Source organism: Hydractinia symbiolongicarpus, unplaced genomic scaffold (genome assembly GCF_029227915.1).
Source record: "Hydractinia symbiolongicarpus strain clone_291-10 unplaced genomic scaffold, HSymV2.1 HiC_scaffold_23, whole genome shotgun sequence".
NCBI lineage: Eukaryota > Metazoa > Cnidaria > Hydrozoa > Anthoathecata > Hydractiniidae > Hydractinia > Hydractinia symbiolongicarpus.
Genome location: NW_026633882.1, coordinates 1 through 20,609, shown reverse-complemented (window position 1 = coordinate 20,609; position 20,609 = coordinate 1). Strand labels below are relative to the sequence as shown.

Here is a 20,609-nt window from a genome sequence, read left to right as displayed (position 1 = left end):
GAAGTAGATGAGCTTACCAACGATGGAAACATTTTTGACCTATTTCATTACAGTTCAAATGATTTTGTTTGTTAAGTGATATATACTAGTGCTGTGTTAGTAGTATGAGTATTGCTTTCTGATAATTCATATCGGTTTTGGAAATGAAGGGTTGTTTCTCTCTTAATATATAGTTCTAGTTTTGTCTGCTATTTGACCAATTAAAAAAGTGCTAAGAGCTCACTGTAATATTTTCTGTAATAGTCTATGGTCTGGAGGAGTTTGAGGTACTGAGCCAAACTAAGTTTCTTAATATTTTCAAATTTTGAGCCTCTGGTTTCTTGTAAGCGTGTTTCTTACATAAAAAAGTGTGTATCACAAAAAACAGGTTCTATTTGAGCTTACATTGAAAATACTTTATTTATAGCATAACTAATAAAAAATGAGCTTTTGGTGCTTGTTATACAGAGGAAAAATTAAACAGGCTGGCAAAATTGTAGAACCCCTCCTGTTTAGTCACTGAGCAGCATGCTCAATAAATACGTATTTTATTCAAACTGGTATAGCCGAATTGTCATTTTGTACTGAGGACGCCCGAAAAAGGGATGGCAAGTCTAAAAATATCTGAGCCAACCCTTGTTTCATGGGTTGAAGGCTAGTCCAATAGAACGCCCTTTCAGACATGGTCCGCAGAAAATTTCTACAAATCCGAGCAATTTCCCAAGATCTTTTGTGCAAATCGACAGGCAAAATAAACATGCAATAATCCATAGACCAACCAGCCTATTACAAACTTTAATTTTGAGTGGAGGCATTTTTTGGTCTTGAAATTAAAATCTAGTTTTTGCATGCAGATTAATTTACAACATACATAAGTGAAAAAATGCTACTAGCCTAACAATTTTTATCATAACTTAAACAGTCTGGAAGAACTGATAATTAGCCTTTAAAGGACAGTCAGCCAATACAGGAAATTATACGATACACAGTAAAATTAGCTGCTTATGTGGCTAATTATACGGTAGAGATCTTATTTCTTCAATTTTTACACTTTTCATCGATATCGATCTTCCAATAGTCATCTACCTAGTTTCATAGCATGGTATGCTCCAATAAAAAAGAAAAGAAGAACAAGAAACGACTGCGTTTGAAAGATATATATATATATATATATATATTCATTTTCAAACTAATACCGGCTAATTAACCTTAAAAATACTGATTTTATGGAAAAACATTGAAAAGACGTAGTCAGATGTGAAAAATATGGGAAGGCATACCCTACAATATCGACATATTGAAGAAAATTGTGGAAATTTAGGCAAAAAAGATCTCCACTGTATTATAGCCTTATAAGCATCGACTATCTTGTTACAAGCTAATTATCAGTTCTCCCCGACTGTTAATTTACTTCTTCTATATAGCTAGTCTGTATTTTATTATCCCGTCAAAACGTAAACATTGAAACTCTATTGAAACTTTATACCACTGGAATAAAATATTTTATTTTGTTGCTGTGAAGCTAACACTACAAACTATGATGTATGAAAAGATACATTGTTAAGCAGAGTATTTCAGCTAAAATTTGCAGGGTATTATTACAAGATTTATAGCTGACCTGAGCTGAAGCTAGCCACAAAAACTGAAGCTAGCTACAAAAGTAAGGAGGCATTTCTTACTTTTGTGGCTAGCTTCAAGTTGGTAAAAGATAACACAAGAAGTAATAACACGATGGATAGCACAAAATGCACTTAGCTATAGCTACCAAACTAAATGAAAAACTTTGGAGAAAAGCACAAAATAGCTGGCCTGCTATATATATACGCCAGTTATAGCCAAGATAATAAAAATGATTTTACTAAGATTTACATGGATGTGATTGTATCTTTATTAGCATATAGAAGCATAGAGAACATAGACAAAAAGAGACTATTCCAGTCTTTTCCAAACATGAGCTATGCAACTTTTAAAATCGCTGATTAAACGTCAATTTTACTAACCGCGTCCGAGATACGCATATCTTCACTTAAATCACAGAAGATCAGGATTTTGTTCGAGCTTTTAGCCGAAACTATGTGTTCCACAGCTAATAAGTAAATGAAATGAAAATATCGGCTTTGTTTCCCGCGGTATACTCAAAAGGTCACGTTTTAAAGCCAGTTGTAAATAAAAAAACTCTTAGCTAGCTAGCTGGAAGAATTTTTGCTTTTGCTGTGTTTGTTTGGTACTATTTGCTAGTTTTGTCTATATTTTAAGGAAAAATAGTTGCATTATACAAATTAATGTATGTTCTTTCAGGATACATATATATGAAATGAAAACAACAGTGAGAAAAAGAAGATATAGGAAGAAAAGGAAGTCTTGTTTCCAGAATTAATAATTAAAAATGGTTGCCAAAATATAAACTTTTAGGAAGAAAACACAGACTTTATAGTCTCCTGTGTCTATTCTGGTGATGAATTTATTTCTGAGACCCCTCATGTCTACACTGCACACGAGCAGACAAGTCAGCCTGGTCCAAAAAACTTTGTAATATGAGTAAGGCAAAGATTTTATATTCAAATAAGAACATTCTCAATCTAAGTTATACTGTAACACATGCTATTGCTGTTTGTCTTAGAATAAAAAAGACAAGGCTGGGCCAATGGCACAAGAGGATACAAAATTATCGATGTTGGTGTTTTGAAACAAGGGTGCCGATAAGCCGTAAAAAGTGCGGGCGTTTTCAGGCGAGTTTGGCGTTTTGAAAAAAATTCAAGTATTCGCCCGAAAAAACCCGTTTTTGATGGTTTTTGAAAAAGCTTACTTTATAAATAACTTATATATAAACTTTATTAACTCCTTTCTCATCAAGCGCCTTCTTCCCAAGCATCGTCCGCATGGTTTGTTACAAGGAATTGCATTTCGGGAATGTTCCGGGTGAGTTTAGGAATGTTCTGGGTGAGTTCGGGAAAGTGCGGGCGGTTTCGGGGGACAACCGCCAATTTTAGTTGAAATATCGCCTGAACTCCGTTTGTGACTTATCGGCACCCTCTTGTTTTGAACAATGCAATTTTGTAATAACATTATATGTGGCGTTTGGGAAGGTGCAAAGAGCAAGTAACGTGAAAGTTCAGCACTAAAAGAAATGGTTTAGCAAGTAAATTATCCCTTAAATGAAGCAATTGTAACAAATATAGCTACACCTTTTTTTGCTAGTAAAAAGGGGCCAATCAACAAAAGTATACCAAGCGTATTAACATAAATCTGAAATCTGTATATGCCCGCCAAACATTTAGACATGCTGGACTACAACGTTTCTGTTCTAATATGGACTCATGTACTGCCTCCATTATATAATGGTCCATGTCAAACAATTTTAAAACATTTAAGCACCAAGGTAGTTGAACTTGCTGAATTTGTTTCACGATATTAACCAATTGGAAAATTGGACTCAGACATCATTCTTTTATAATTCTATCAGAAATACCTGTTTATAAAATCTATGTGATAATTATATTGACAGCACTAGGACACTCCAAGGAACTTTTGTAAGGTTTTTTAGACTTTCACTCCAGTACATCTTTATTTTTTCATAGTCAAAGTTTTTAAACACAATTTTCTCTGTTTTCCGGAATTAGGGGGTGAAAAAGTCTGCAAATGATTAAAACCAAACGGGTGGTTTATTTTTTTTTTCAATTTTGTATATTGTTTTCTGATGTTATTTGACACAAAACGACTATCTCACTTTTTTGATTTTTTCTTTTTTTGATTTTATATTTTAAAAAACAGATTTTTGGAATTTTACCCCCTGGACGGAAAAAATTCAAAAAAATAAGACAGTCATTTTGTATACTTTTTATTTTAAAGCAACTTTGCATAGTTATTTTATTTATAAAATGTTGATTTTGTTAGTAATAATCTGCAGACAATTTTAGTCATTTTAACTTTATCAGCCTAACCCCCGTCTCCAATATTACTTTTTGGATTTTTTTTTCACTTTTCCAAAAATTTGGTCAATAATTTTTAATTTTGGAAATTTCAATTATATATGTTTAAGTTATCATGTGTAATCACAGCTGATTGTATAAAAGGGATTTTTAGAAAATTTTGGTGTTTGACCACCTTAAGTCTATGGTATTCTGAATGAACGAAGTGCAGAAATACTAAACTGTGCCACCTACAATTGTCTAGGAGTAATTTTATTTCTGATACTTTGAAATAAATGTATTTAATCAAAATAAAATCTATTTGTCACCATTTAAATCTAGTTTTGAGTTTATAAGCATTATAGACATAGTTACCACATAGTTACCACAATTTTGTGTTCTTTTAATTTGCTAAACTTGAAAATGAAACTTCAAATGATTATGCACAATAGATTATACTGAATGTGATTTTGCGATAGAAAAACGAAACAAAAACAGCCTCAAAGTTGTTTTTGCTTACCTACTTTCGCATGTTGCATGTTGTTAAATTGTTGAAAATTATATTTACGATTATGTTGTTCTACTGGAATTTATGCCCCTTACAATCCAGGCTGAGTTAACACCATCTGACATCACAAACCAACAAAATATATACAAACCAAGTTGACTTTTGTTTGATAATGGTGATTAATTAAATTATGGCTTTTTGGGGGTCAAATTTGCACATAATAAAATGTAAAATGTAAATTTTTTTTATGCCATGTTTTTTTATTTCATAAGAACACAGATATTTTCATAATAGATGTTTATTCTGACATGCAGGATATTGTTCCAATGTTTTTTATTTGTTTTGATATGATATATATCTTACTTTAGAAGAAATATATGAAAATTGGAATGAGTAATTTAGCAAGAGCAGTTAGAAACTCCTATGACTCACTGACTCCTGACTTTCGTAATAAATTTGTTAAAAGGTATGAAGTTTTAATATTGTCATTTTTGTTATAAAACGGTAAAAAGCCTTCATATAAAGCCTAAGTTTGTCTTTTTTTAACGTCCCCTGTTTGTAATTTTAAAATTTGTGGAAAAGCTCCTTAGGTAGGTCAAACACACTATTTCGCTATAAAATTATCAGTATTATTAAGTTTAATAATTCTATTAGCACAACACGTTTTGTTCAATAGAATTTTAAATGTTCAAGTATTTCAGCTTCACAAATTCCACAGATTTCACAAGAGCTTGAAAAAGGACCTTGCAAAATCGCAAAAAGTGTGTGTATTAAACAATAATTTACTTGCAAGAATTATTAAATTTGTATGTAATAAACAAAAGTCACAATGAAGTTCAGTTGTTTTTTACTCTAACTCTGAAACAGTTCCCAACTTACAATCTTTAGAAAATTAAAGGGTATGCCTTAACAAAAACTTCATTGTTTCACAATTAATTTATCATTCTGTTTGTTGTAAACAATTGTGAAACAACAGAAAACAGGTACTTCTAACACTACCCAAAGCTCATTTGCAAGAATTGTACTATATATATAATTCTATAGTTATATGTCATATAGTTAAGTATAATTTGCTTATAAAATCCGTTTTTAGTTGTTCTGTCTCATCTTCAGAAAGAAATTTCTTCAGAAAAGTTCAACATGTTAAGAAGTACTAGATCAACAAGAAGGAACACGCATTCAGCCTTTGAAGATGCAACAACCTGGATACTAAACCAACAAGACAGACCAGAGTTGTTTGTGGCCTATATTAATGAATATATTGGTAAGTATAATCAAACCACCTTGACAGAATGGTCACATTCTTTCTTCATTATATGCTTGTATAATAAGGAAAGTACTTATCTTTTTGTCTTTTTTGAATTGAAACTTATGCATAAAACTTCATCAAAAAAAATGCTTTCTTTCACACACACAAAAAAATTATTTTGCATGAATAAAACTTTTTTGTTATTTTTTTTCACCTAAGACAATATAAAGTGAACAAAAATGCGTGAAAATTAAGATAATCAGTCATTTTCTTATAGTGTCACAATGAACAACAATGTAGAAACACATTCTAATATAATATAAGTGTAAGTTGTGTGTAAATTAAAAAAAAGTTATTCCAGTCCAGAGAAGTCTCTAATAAAATATGGTAATGTTAAATTTTCTTTTTGACAATGAAATAAGACAATGTTCATGCCGTAAAATTTATTTTTAATAAAACACAGCAAATGTTTAGGCTTTGTAAAATATCTGCCGACGTGACAGCAATGTTGACAGTAAGACTACTGACGTGAGTTTTTTTTAAATTTCAAAGGATCATTGGTGATTATCTGAATTTGATTTTTTTTATGACAATAAATAATTATAAAGACATTTAACATTTCCACATAGGTTTTCTACAGTGTGACCAATAACAACAACAAAATTACGATTGTTGCAGACAGTTTTGACTGTATACATGTACAAAGTCAGTGTATAGATTTGAAAACGTTAGACTAATAATATCAGTCCCAAAATACTTTTGTTATTCCCAACGTTTTCAGTATAGTTTTGCAATAACAATTCTATATACATCAAGATTTGCAATTTGGGGTACCTTGTTTTTTTGTAGATACTGATGTTTAAAATTTATAGAAATATATTTTATAATATTTAAAAAAAATAATTTATAGAAATTGTTAGGTTTTCCGTAAGATTAAAATAATTTTTTTAAGCAGTTTTAGGAAATTATAGTGAAAACTTTGTATATAAGTTATGCCAACATAAAACTTTGTGAGTAAGTTTGTTAATAATTTTAATTAAAATATGGCGAGGGCTTTGTATATATAAAATTTTCTTTATAATTTATGTTTAAGACCCTGTTGGTATTTTAAAGGTTTTATAAGAATACACAGAAATGTTTTTTGTAGCGTAGAAAAATGAATGGATGACTTATTATGACATACATAGAACTTCAATAATATGTAATAATATTCAATAACATGTGGCATATTTGTGTCATATTTTTAATGTAAATTTTAATGAGTATCCTAATTCGCAAAACATGTCACATATGTAATATATTGTTACTTAGGGAAGGGTGTTTTTACTAAAGAAAAAATTCCCAAGAATACATTTTTAGTCGAGTATGCAGGTGATTTAATAACGAAAGAAGAAGGAGAAATTAGAGAAATCAATTATGAAAAGGAGGGTTGCTTCCTGTACTTTTTTGAAGATAATTTGCAAAAATATTGGTAAGTAGGCCACATTCATATTGTATGTTTATTGTAAAGGGTGATCAAATTTAAGTCTGTGATAATTAAAATTGATGTCCATGGAAAAATTTTGAAATTAATATCAAATTGTGAATGGCAGATTTTTTTTCTCTTTGTGCAGCCACACAAACGTTTAGCAGCTCAATTCAGCTGGAAATGTTAAATACTAACTGTTTTTGTAAAATTCTTTTCTTTGGTATATATAAAAGGTGTTAAAAAGTTTTCTAACTGATTTAAATGTAAAAACTGGCGATTAACCAGTTTAAAATAATGCTATTCTGTGATTATACATTAGTATTGATGCTACATATTATCAAAACAGAATTGGCAGGTATGTTAATGACTCTCCAAAAGGAAATTGCAAGGTTAGAAAAATCCATTACAATGATCGAATACATCTTTGTTTGTATTCAACTGAAGAAATCCCCTCTGGAACTGAACTCAGATATGACTACTGTGCTCCTAACTTATGGTGGCGTCAGCAGGTACAATATTTCTTTTTTGTCAGTTTTATCAGTTTTAAACGATCTGCTAGTGCTTATATCTGCTTTGCTTCCTATTGTTGTTAGAGGAATCAATAGCATAAATGAAATAAAATTTTTTCATCGGAATATTAAAGCAAAGTCGATAATTTTACTGTTCCTTCGTAACCCTGAGTGGCTTTGAATAATACACAAATCCTTTTATTATTTATGTTTGAAAACCATGTTAAAATAAGAAGCTAAAAAAATTTTGTGTTTTCTAAGCTCAGGGACAGGTCCTTGAAAATGGTAGAGAAAACATGCACTATTAACAAAGTTTAGAATGTTGCATTTCTAGGCTTACATAAGTTACATAATATAACTCATTTTATAAAAAATTAAAAAAAATTATAGTTGTATAGTTTATTACTTATAAAACTTTATGCCATATATATAAGAAGAATATTTTTTTTCTATACAAGGTACCTTTATGTTTCTACTGAGGCTGAATATCTTTTCTAATTGAAATTTTTGTTACAATTAGACAAGTTTTAAATGTAAGTAAGAGTGTATTACCATACAATTAGAAAAATTTTGTACCTAGATGTGTTAAATTATAGTTGTTGTGATTTGCTGCTAATCAAACTTTATAGTTAACATGCAAATAAACACGTAAAATCTGGCTTGACTTTTAATCATACAATAATCCATGTATAAAGGGTTGTGTAGCAGAAGCAAAAGTGAAAAATTTTCATTATACTCCATGTCAAAATTTGTTGGAAGAACTTTATCTACTACAATAGACAGTTTTAAGAAATTTAAAGTTCCTCCAATAAAATGCAATCTCGTTCCTAGAGCTTCTTTTTTACTTTTTGATATCACTAGCCCCTTATTAGATTGCAAAAAACAGGCCCTGGGAAAAGATGTTAACAATATGCAGTTGGTTTTCAGAGCGTACAAACACAAACACATAATTCTATAATCAAAGAAGCACTTTGGTTTCGAATTTTTTCTTTTTGTTTGACAAAAAATCTTCAAAAATTGAAGTACGAGAATAAAAGAATTCTTGCTTTGTTATATTTTAGAATAAAAAGACGAAAATGCCATATACGGTTGCTGATTTAAAGGATGCAGAATTTCCTAGAGTAAGTGCTGTTGCATTTTAAAGAATTTATAGCCCTAACAGTCTGTTTTGTTATTTAAATTAGCTGAAGACATGAACATGAATTATTATTGTTAAGATTAAGATTGTTGTTTTCCTTTTCAACACAAATAAATGTTTGGCCTTACTGAAATTCATCAATATATATAAAAAAAGTTTCATTAAAAGCTCAATTTGACAACTTACTTTTAACAAACTTCTCATCATTTTCATCAAGAATATTGTGCTAATCATATTTTACTGTTTTACTAACTCAAATATATATGCTTAATTTTTGAATTCTACACTTCCTAATTTAAAGTTGTTCTCCGTAACTCAGGGATAGAAAAAGCAACAATCAAAATTGATGTTTTTCCTGTGTCCTTGTAAAGACTTGTACACTTTTGTTTAGAAGCTGCTATTTATTATTAGGATAAATGCAGTGGTATCAAAAGTTGCAATTTTCATTTCCTAAGAAATTTTTGAAAAGTTAGCTCTTAACCAATTTCATGTTACGCAAACTGAAGTAGGTGATTTCGTCCAGATTCGCTAAAAAGAGAATCAAATGTATGTTATTTGAAACTTTATCACACTCTCAACTTGCTTGCAATAGACAAACAAGTGACAGCTAACTCAAAAAGTTTTCGAAATTTCTTCTTGGGTAAACCATAAACATTAGTACTATCATATGTAAATAGTTCGTTGACACAAATGTGTTACAATGAAAGTATATATTCAAGCACAGTAGAAAGAAGCCTCTGTGCTATAAGTTATTTTGTGTGCATGAAAATTGAAGCTTTAGATACAAGCAGTTACGAGAAGGAGAAAATTAGGGTGCCTTTTTTATTCTTTTTAAACTCTCATTGGAAAAAAACATAGATGTAAATTACCTCAATACGAGTTCCTCCTGTGTCTGCACATTAAGCATTTTTATTCAGCAAATTAAAAACATTTTTAAACATTCTATTTGTATGTATAGCTGTACTATTGGAATCTGTTTTCTACAAGTAATCCTGCAATAGTGTGTGCAATATAGTGTAACAATAGAATTTACCCTTACTATTCAGTTAATCATGCAAAGAATTCTATATAATGATAACTGAATAGCTGCCACAACAATTTCTCCTTTCTGGATAAAGGGAGTAGAACATCATAATTTGTTTTCTTTCTTCAATTTAGAAGTTGACTGATATCTCTAAATATGAAGTTCTTGATTTAAATATGTCAATAAACCTGTCACACAAAATTGATGAAGGAATGTCTGCTGTTGTATATAAATTGCTACAGCCAAATAGATGTGCTGCTGTCAAGTGCTTTAAACAAAAAGTAATGAAGAAGAATTTAATCATTATAGCTGAGCAGTTGTGTAAATTGAAGCATGAGAATATTGTACAATTTCTTGGCTATAGCGTTCACCCATCTGCTTTCCTTTTTGAATTTTGTGAAGTATATCTTGAAGGTGAGAAAGTGAACAATTTGCGTCAGTTGTTATCAATACATAATAGCAATGGTAATTTTGTCTTTGATGAAAGATTAAATTACATTCAGCAAGCAACAAGGGGGTTGATTTTTTTGCATGAAAATAGCATAGTTCACCGGGATTTTAAACCTAGCAATCTACTAGTGACTAATAACAATAAACAAATTCAAATAAAAATTACAGACTTTGATGAAATGGTTATTTTGCAACAAACTATCACAAGCACTATCACTTTGAATAGTCTTAAAGGCATGACCCTTGCCTATACAGCACCTGAATTGTGTTCAAGAGCTGCAAAAAAGCCATCAAAAGCAACGGATACTTACTCCTTGGCTATTTCAAGCTATGAAATAATGTCTGATCTTAATTCTCCATGGCAAGATGTTTTACCTTTGCTAAATGATGGCTTGCTTTTACAAGCTCTAAAAGAAGATGAAAGACCAGATATTAGCCATGTGTCAAATTTGTACAATTTACCTGAGTGTGAATTAGTCATGGATCTTATATCGAAAGCTTGGAGTCCTAAATTTGAGGAAAGGCCAAGTACTGTGGAGGTAATTTAAAATTTTATCATTATTGTTTGATAAATTAAAAACTAATAATGTCTAAAATACCCAATTTCTTAGGCCACATATTTTAACCCAATCCTAGACAATTTTTTGTCACCTCCTGTCATATAACAAAAGTCAATGTAAGTAAGGTCAGCAATATTCCTTTTTTTGCAACATGCCTAACTACATAAAAGCTATGCTGTCCATCTTTTGTAATGTTTCTTTTCCAGTGTCTAAATCTCTTTACTGATGTGAGAAATTCCCTGGTAAGTAACTTTTTATTAGTAGTTAAAAGTTGACGGCAAATTGACTAATACCCTTTACAGTTTTCAGTAAGATATATGAGGCGCCTTAAATCTTAGACATTTTAAACTGCATAAATGTATAGAGGTGAATATTTATCATAGCGCATCTGTGTTATCATTCTCAACTGAGAATGTTCACCCCGATCGGACCTCCCATCATGACGGGCGAGCTCCCACTTCTAGGGACCGCAGATCGAATCCTTCTCACTGCCCGGCGGTATGATAGTGATAAACAAAATAGTTCTTCTTCAATATGCGTAAATGTATTTGTAAAAAAAGCTGTCTTAACATTTTTTTGTTTACAGAAACAGAAAACTAATTTGTGTAAGAATTATAAATGGATTAAGCATAAAAAGTTAAAGGATGGAATAATAACGTTTCTTAGAGGGTCACAAACTGTAAACTAAAATACACTTTAGAAAGCAAGTAATGTGGCAACGACTGTTCACATTAAATCTGAAGAAGGTATGTAAAAGTAATGAGATTGGTTTGTAGTAATTTAAGTGATATTTAATGTGGTTTTATCAAGCATCTTCTGCTCAAATTTATCATTTAGATAACATCGATTTTAATTGTGTTGAGAGTTTTAAAGTAGTAGGTGGAATAATGGAGATTACGCTGGAACCAGGTAAAAATACCTTGCTTAGTAATAATGTCTAGGTGACGAAAATACATTTATAGCACTATAATGGTAAAGACAAATAATCAAGTCCAAAAACACACAACAAAATTAAAAATAAAGTCACAACTTTATTTTCAATTTTTTTTGTGTTTTTAACTTGATATTTTTTCCTTATCATTGTGGAAGTTGTGTTTACATTACAATGTGCTACAAATGGTTTAGATGTTATTTTCTTTTTTTTTAATTATAGATGAAAAGACACACACAAATAAGCCTGTTGAGGTTAGTGATGTTATCCTTTCAAAGTTGTTACAACAATGCTAGGTGTAAGTTTTATCTTATTTTAATGTCCTTACTTTGTTTATTGTATAGGATTTTTTCACAGATGATTTACAATTTCTAATGGTAAGCTCAGTTATATATAATTAACAACAAATTTTATTGTTCTCGTTAAATTTGTCGTTATTTATATCTGTACAGTTTAATAATAACGAAAAGCCTTACAGCTCAAAGATTTCTGCCATAGCTATTATATGCCTTTTAATCATCCAAATTAAGATCTTCAAATCAGAATATTCATATAGAATAAAAAATTATTATGAAGAAACTAGAGCAACATTATATTCTGACTGCATTTTATTTATATTTGAAGAAAATAATTATTTTGAAAACGAACCTTTTCTTAGAAAGCTTGTCTATATTAAGGGTTTGGCTGCAATTTCAGCTTGCAATTAAGACATAGAAAGAATAGAAATATTTATAAATGTAAATTATTTTCTACTGTTTGGTAAGGAACTTAGAAATTAGAATCATTTTTAGCACCAATTTTTTTATAATTGAATTTGGAATATTTATGAAGTTCGGGAAAGTAACCTCGAAAAAAGCATCTTGTTATTTCAGCGTTGGTGCTTAGATACTTATAATGATCTGAGTTACAAGCCAATTTAACTCTCATGTAAACATCATCTAAAAAGAATATCTATATAATAATACGAAGACTGTGTCTGTGTGTCTAAGGTAATAAAGCAATTACAGTGCACTTAAAACTTTAAGGCCAAATATCTTGGAAAGAAGTGGTGACGTCAGTCATTTTTCACCGCGCAACAGTTTGTCAAAGGTTAATGATCCTATACATTTTCTTGATCAGCGTTTCGAGATCTATACGATGAATGTAACGTGTATGGAAATTTCTTAAAAAAAAATTTTTGACTTTTTTTGGGAGATGGACTTTGCTGACGTCAGCAAAATTTTAAAATCCATAGATTTCCTTAACCGTTTGTCAAGAGTTTCGAGATCTATAACATGCAAGCAGCGGGTTTGCAAATTTCTGAAGAAAAATTTTTTGTCCTTTGCAGTGGAACTTTGTTGACGTCAACAAAAGTTTTTAAACCTTTTTATCTCCTTAACCATTGTCAAAAGCGAATGATTGGATATATTTTCTTGATAGTGTTTCAAAATCTATACGATGAAGGCAACGGGTTTACAAATTTCTAATGAAATTTTTTTCTACTTTGCAGGGGTAGTTTGCTGACGTCAGCAAAATTATAAACTTCTGTATCTCCTAAACAGTTGGTCAAAAGCGCATGATTCTATTCATTTCTTCATCAGCTTTTCCACCTCTACACAATAAAATTAATGTGTAAATGAGTTTCTAATTCTTTTTTCATTTATAAACGGGTCCTGGCGGACGTTATCGAAATTCAAATGACTGTTCTTTTCCATTGCTATCCCGACTAAGTGGATTTTTCCATGGGCCTTATCGACTAATTACCTAATAATAATAAAAATAATTGCAGTAAAATTAGGTCATGTGCAAAAAGGAAAAATTCAGAAAAAAGACCCTATGAACATTGTCTGTTAAAATAAAATGAGTTAAAAAAAAACCTTCAGGAAACTATTCAGGATAATAAGATCAAGAAAATGGTTTTGCAGTCTTTTGGAATTAAAAGTAAGACAGTATTTTTGTATGCGTTTCTTTAGCTCCTGCAAAGGTGTTAAGGAATATTTTATTTACTTTCTATAGAGTGAAGACGAGGATCCTGCCCTTAGGTCCGACCTTAAGAACTGTATAGAAAGTTTTCAGGTTTGTTATGTACACAAAACGGTATGTAGTTTTTCCATGCCATAATTACACAGTTCTCCTATTTATTTTAAATTTTACTAAAAGTTTTTAACATAAAGTATAATTTGTGAGCATTTAAAACTATCGGAAAACAATCAAATAAAGCTCAAATCAAGATTTAATGCTGCTTTATATTTTTTAAGACTATCCAAACAGGATTATACAATCACATTACCTAAATACCACAGTCAGAATAATAATTAATCGCCACACATCAACAAAATTTAAGACATCAGGAATGGCAATGACTAACAATTTTATTGGGAATGTTTTGTGCATTGGTGAATTCATCTTTGTTTTGTCATTCTATTCAAATTGAAATTGTGCTTCGTTTCTTTAAGAATAAGCAAACTACCTAGTATTTACATTTACTGTGAAATGTAAATTTTTTCTAAAAAATTATGGTTTGCAGTAATTTATGTAAATGCATGCATGTAAAAATATTAAGGAATATGTGAAGTATGATTTTGTTACGTATGTGTGTATGCATGTGTTTAGAATAAAGATGAAGATCAAAACAAAGATTTTATTCTAAAAGACTGCGCACAGGTTAGATATTTACTTCATTTCATAGATAGTGTGAGTTCAACCGTACATGTATATGCTGTATGCTCACACATTAAATTGTTATTATTCTTTCAATTTAAAAATTCCCGCTTAGAAACTTTTCATGTTTTTACAATTCAGCTTCTCTTTAGGTCACTTCAACACCTGATCAGAATAAAACGGTATGTTTACCATAATGATGCAATCAGCTGTAGCATTAAATATAATGAACAAGGTGTAAGACTCTGGAATTATTTTAAATTTCACTTAAACTTCAGAAATGACAATAAGTTTATTGTAAATTGGTCATTTCATATTTGTTTTGTCATTCTCTTCAAACTGGAATTGTTGTTTTGTTTCTTTAAGAATAAGCAACCCTAAACTTGACATTTACAAAGAATTCATATCTGGTTCTAGACCTAATTGCACTGAAAAAAACAATGTTTACATTTACCGCCAAAAGTGAAGTTTTTCTAAAAAATTATGGTTTGCATTAATTTATGTAAATGCATGCATGTGAAAATATTAAGGAATATGGGAAGTATGGTTTTGTTACGTATGTGTGTATGCATGTGTTTAGAATAAAGGTGAAGACCAAAACAAAGATTTTATTCTAAAAGACTGCTTACAGGTTTGTTATGTACTTCAACCTTACATGTATATGCTGTATGCTCACACGTTACATTATTATTATTATTCTTTCAATTTACAAATTCCCGCTTATAGAACTTTTTATGTTTTTACAATTCAGCTTCTCTTTAGGTCACTTCAACACCTGATCAGAATAAAACGGTATGTTTACCATAATGATGCAATCAGCTGTAGCATTAAATATAATGAACTAGGTGTATGCCTCTGGAAGATCAACCTTTGCATAAAACGTATATATTTTCTCCCAAAACAATCAAAAAAGAAAGATGTAACGTATAAGATCTAAACACCAAATAATTATCTGCTTATGCAAGTTATCCACCGAGTGCAGTTTAAACTAGGTATCCTACTAAAGTTAGGTCATCTGTAAACCAATATTACCCCTTGTTGCATAACACTGCCACAACAAAAACACGTCAAAATCAAATTATCAGTGTTTGATATTTTCGATCTAACCAAAATGATCCTAAAAAGAGTATGAACTACTTGTGTGGACATCCTTTAAAAATTGTCCTTTCATCTATGAATATTGTATCTGATATTTTAGCTAACTCCTGTGGCCGTCTGGACTACGCCAAAAGTTTGCTTTAGTTAATTGGTTAAAAAAATTCAGTAATTAAAGACAGCTTTGATCTCGCACTTAGTATGATATTTTATTATTATCATTAAGATTGCTATGTTTTTCATTTGTAGAAATTTTGCCGAAAACGTAAAAATAAATGGCGCTTAAAAAATTTTGTTTTAAAGGTAAACATTTCTGTTTCATGTTCTTATCTTATTTGTTTGTGTTTTATCATATTTTACTTTGGTCTCGGTCAGGTTGTTTTTCCTAACGCGATCTTGTTTCAATATTTTTAGAACAGTAAGAGAAAGATTAACAATCTCAGCCAGGTAATTTACTGTAATAACAACTAAAGTTTGTATAGTATGTTGTCTATCTATGTGTGCTACTTCCAATGTGATTATTTGTTCCATAAACGGATGGCTAAAGCGTCATCCCTAAAAAAGCTGTCACTTGATGCTGGGAACGTTAAAGTGCGTGGATTTGAATCTCACTCTGTCTAAAATTTTAGTTAATATTTCGGAAGTAGCACACATCCATACTCAAATTTGGTGAACCCCTTAGCATTTCCAAATTCCAAACATTTGGATGACTAATTTATGTGCCCAACTTTATACTATATAAAAGATGGTACTACTTTTTTTGCCATCTTTAGGTGTCATTGCTAAACGATTCTGGTTTTATGATAGATACTGATGTGCATGTTGTTGATACAGACCAAAGTGCATTGGTAAAAAAAACATATTTTGAAACTTTACCAATTTAATTTTATATTCTTAGCTTTATTGTTTATTATTATAAATTTGAAACTTTTTTCTTGTTGTTTTTTTATCTTTATCTGACGAGCTAATGCTCAAAAAAAAAATCCTACAGTCCATGCTAAACTTTTTTATGGGTAGCACAAATAGACATAATCCTGCTTGTCGTTTTAACACATAGACATACATTTTACATTATTTTTCTTTAGAGCGTAAGCCGTACTTCACTTACTTCGTCAATTGAACATAAATCTGCACGGACAATAGTAAAAAAGGTTCTGCATTAATTTATCGCATTTTATTGATAATAAGTATATAATATTGTCATTTTTTCAAAGAAATGTAGACAATTTTTCAGGGTTTTGGAAGGGTTGGTCTATCAACAAAAGTTTATAAGCGTATTTTAATCAATTTTTAAATTTTTGAAAATTTCAATTTCTGTGTACCTAGCCATATTTTCCCCCAGTATAGTTTCTATTTTACTGTTAAGGGTTGAAGTCCATCGCGTCTGCTCAAAATATATCAAACTATCTAATTATTATTTTAGTGGGTTTCGTGAAATGTGTTAAAAAACCCGGGTTTTTTTCACGAAACCCTAAAATTGTAGTATTTGCAAAGTAACGCTTATGTCAAAGTATTATTAGTTACTTTTTTTTTTTTATAGCGCCGAAGAAAGAAACCGTACAGATACTGCATTTTTTGCAAAAAGAAAATGTCATATTTAAGAAGGCATATCAGATCAAAGCATAAACACCACCCTGAAGTGAAGGTTGTACTCAAACTTAAAAAAAAAGAGCAATTTGCAGCTTATGAGGACTTCAGGCGCCGAGGAATCTTTGAATATAATATGAAAGAAGCTTTAAATGAAAAACCTGAATTTGAGCGAGAGAGACGTGGAAGGGATCAAAATGATTTGGTATACTGTAATAACTGTAAGAAATTTATTTCTCGGAGATTTTGGTATCAGCATATGAAAAACTGCCAGGCTAATTCGTGTAAAAAAACTGTTCCCGTACCTATCAACTTGTTATCATTACCAGAAAACTTAAGAATAACTGATGATTTCCGTGACAATATCTTATCAAAATTCCAAAGGGATAATATTGGTGATATATGCAGGACAGATAACACCATCATTAAAGTTGGGACAGTGTTTTATCATAAAGATAAAAGAAAATGCGAGAAGTCATTTGAAGTCAGAAAGTCTGTCAGGACAGACATGCGAAGAATTGCTCACATGTACAATTTATTTCTTAAGCAAAATGACATTGAAAGGCCAAATGGAGATGCAAGTGATATGTTCAACCGTAGAAATTTTGAACATTTAAAAAATGTTATTGATGTATACACAACCAGTGAAGACAACGAACTTAAGGCTGGTTTAAAACAAAATATTTACTACTTACTAAAACGCGTTGCAAAGGTTTTGAAAGGCCATTACTTAGTTTCTAGTGACGATTCCGCTGCTGAAGAAATTGACCGATTTATTTCTGTGTTAGAAATGTATGAAGACTTTGTATTTGCAGATGCAACCTACCAACTAAACAAAAACAAGAATATAAAACTGCGAAAACCTTCCGAGCTGCCATTGGAGGAAGACATGCAACTTCTTAAGAACCATGTAATGCAAAGGATGAAAGAGCTTTTGCAAGATCCTTTCACAATATTTGATGTGTCTTCGTATGTCGAGTTGCGAGATTGTGCTTGCTGTAGATTAACTTTGCTAAATGCACGTAGAGGTAATTTATTCAGTTACGTGGCGGAACTTCTATATCTATAGTATCAGTTGTTATTTTAGTTGTAATATGCAAATGATCTATGATTAATATTTTAGGAGGAGAGCCAGCACGTATGTTGTTAGATGACTTTCAGCAGGCGATTAATGATGCTTGGATAGATAGACAACGCATTGATTACTTAGATCCTCTTGATCAATTATTAGTTGATACAATCAAGATTTCATATATGACTGGAAAAGGCAACAATCATATAGTCCCGGTTCTTATTCCACCAGATACAATAGATGCTCTAAAAAAACTGGCTGACCCAGATATAAGAAGTGACGTTGGAATTCTACCTGATAATAACTACCTTTTTGCCAGCACAAGGAAATCTGAAGGACATACGTCTGGCTGGCATGCAGTTCACAATATAATTGAAAAAATAGACCTAAAGAAGCCAGACAATATTAAAGCGACATCCAATAGGCATAGGGTCAGTACCCTTTATGCTGCACTTCACATACCAAAATCAGATCGGGATTGGTTTTACAAACACATGGGACATTCTCGTGCTATTAACGAAGGAACATATCAAGCCCCTCCTGCCCTTATGGAGATTACGAAAGTTGGAAAGCAACTCCTTCAGATAGATGCAGGTATGTTTGTCATAATTACTCTCATGCTAGTGCGACTCTTTCGTTTTGTGAACAAGTCACATTTAATCCTGTAATACGTTGAGAAATGTTCTTAAAACTGTTTGCAAATGTTTGAGCATATCGTTACGATAAAAAATATGATGCATACCTTGAGATATATAAGTAAACCTCTTTTTCAAGTTCTGATATGACATTTTAAGAACCCAAAAGGATCCTTGCCACATCAGCAAATAGAATTTAGCTAGTATTATAATTCAATCACTCGTTTTTCACATTTTTTAAGGTAACGGAGCATCACAAAGAAAATTTGAAGGACAAAGTAGAGTTAGTACAGAAACTTCATGTATGTTCCAGGATTTTCATAGTTTAGGTCAGTATACGTCACACTGCTTATCCTAATTGCATGTTTACATCGTTCTCAGGTGACGAAGCATCACAGAGATTATTCAAAGGGAACGAAAAGAAACCAAGTTCGGAAAAAACCTGTAAGTTGCATTGGATTGAATGTTTATATAGCTGGTAAGAAAAGTTAACACGTTATTTCAAATCCTTTATGAGGAAGTCACCAAAGCTAAAAATCCAGATGTATGTTAGCAGATAAGTGTGTGAAAAGACATAAAGTGAACCAAAATAAAAAAGGTTGTTTTTTTATTTATTCATTTTACGAAAATTGAGGGCTGAATTTAAACTGGATTTTATTGACTAGAATTATAACAGTTACGATAAATCCTTTCCAGTTAAGATTGATTAGAAAAATAATCATCGTCGCGTTCTGTTGGTTTAAACTTTCAAATTTGAAGTGAATTTTACATAAAATAAAAATAATCTAGACATGCATGCTCAGATATATCCGCTGTCAAACTTCTTTTACGTTAGTCGGCCGTAGTCTGTATAAAATATATGCATGTATTCATAGCTTTCCCTTTTGGTTAGGTGTAAAACAATCAGGAAAAAACGTACTATCACGAAAATCTGAGAAAAGTTACTCCATGCGCTGTAAGTTTGTATTTTTTGTCATTCGTACTAAGCAATACAATGAAAAGATTAGAAATGCTATAATGGTTATATCATTTTTCGCTTTTTTAACATATTCTCCACAAATAAGCATACGAGTTATATTTTGAATAATTCATAATTACAGCTCGGTCGAAAGTTTGTAAACGTAAACGTTATGACCACGAAGATGACGACGATTACGATGATGATGATGATGATGATTACCATCCCCAAAATAGCGTTGATTTGTCATGTGACAAAGAAAATGAATGTAAGTGGCAGTACAGAAAAATAAAATTATTTGCGGCGGTTTATATTCGCCAAGTAGTAGTTTAAAATTAAGGAGAGGTAGGCAAAGCAGTGGATGAACAGCTTCAGGACTAGCTAGCTGCAATATTACTGACAAAAAGTGACAAAAGTTTAAATTCGACTAGGCTGATTTTAAATTTTTTTCGATATTTTCTGACTAGATTTTGTAGCCATGTTTTGGCTTAGTTAAACCGGGTTTTTTGAAATACGGTTTGAAGTGTGAACTGCCTTGCGTTAGGCTTTCGACTTCAATGAAGAGACATTAGCTTGCATTTATTCAACGGAGAAATCCACGAGTCGCAATATATACAGCGTATTTCTACATCGAAATGAATTGTTTACATTGTAAATCTTTACCTTATCATTGATTTCAGACCTTTACTTTACTGAAGTCCTATGGGAAATCCAATGGTATAGCTTTTAATACGTTTTTTTATTTTATAGTATTACCGGTGAGAACCAATGCAAACATGGGTATAATATTTTTTTCAGTATATTCATATTCAGCAAAATTCCATGGATTGCTTATTATGCCTTGCATTATCCAGACATTTGTCGTCAGGAAATACATGAGTTTAGATTTTCATATATT

General features: G+C 31.0%; 1 protein-coding gene across 4 annotated transcripts; it reads left to right on the top strand.

Moving 5' to 3' along the window:
• Positions 1-2,216: 2,216 nt before the first annotated feature.
• On the top strand, positions 2,217-20,491 carry LOC130629325 (uncharacterized; the record flags this gene model as incomplete). Of its 4 annotated transcripts, XM_057442482.1 has the most annotated exon segments (28): positions 2,218-2,517; positions 2,600-4,861; positions 5,489-5,659; positions 6,956-7,115; positions 7,432-7,621; positions 8,683-8,742; positions 9,918-10,772; positions 11,000-11,035; positions 11,494-11,539; positions 11,631-11,702; positions 11,947-11,978; positions 12,069-12,101; positions 13,720-13,779; positions 14,317-14,367; positions 14,517-14,546; positions 14,945-14,995; positions 15,127-15,156; positions 15,709-15,762; positions 15,874-15,906; positions 16,233-16,307; positions 16,545-16,610; positions 17,000-18,074; positions 18,170-18,712; positions 18,996-19,055; positions 19,135-19,197; positions 19,646-19,708; positions 19,854-19,979; positions 20,462-20,491. In XM_057442482.1, coding segments are annotated over 26 exon segments (4,018 nt in total), but the record flags the coding sequence as incomplete, so codon positions are not given.
• Positions 20,492-20,609: the final 118 nt, after the last annotated feature.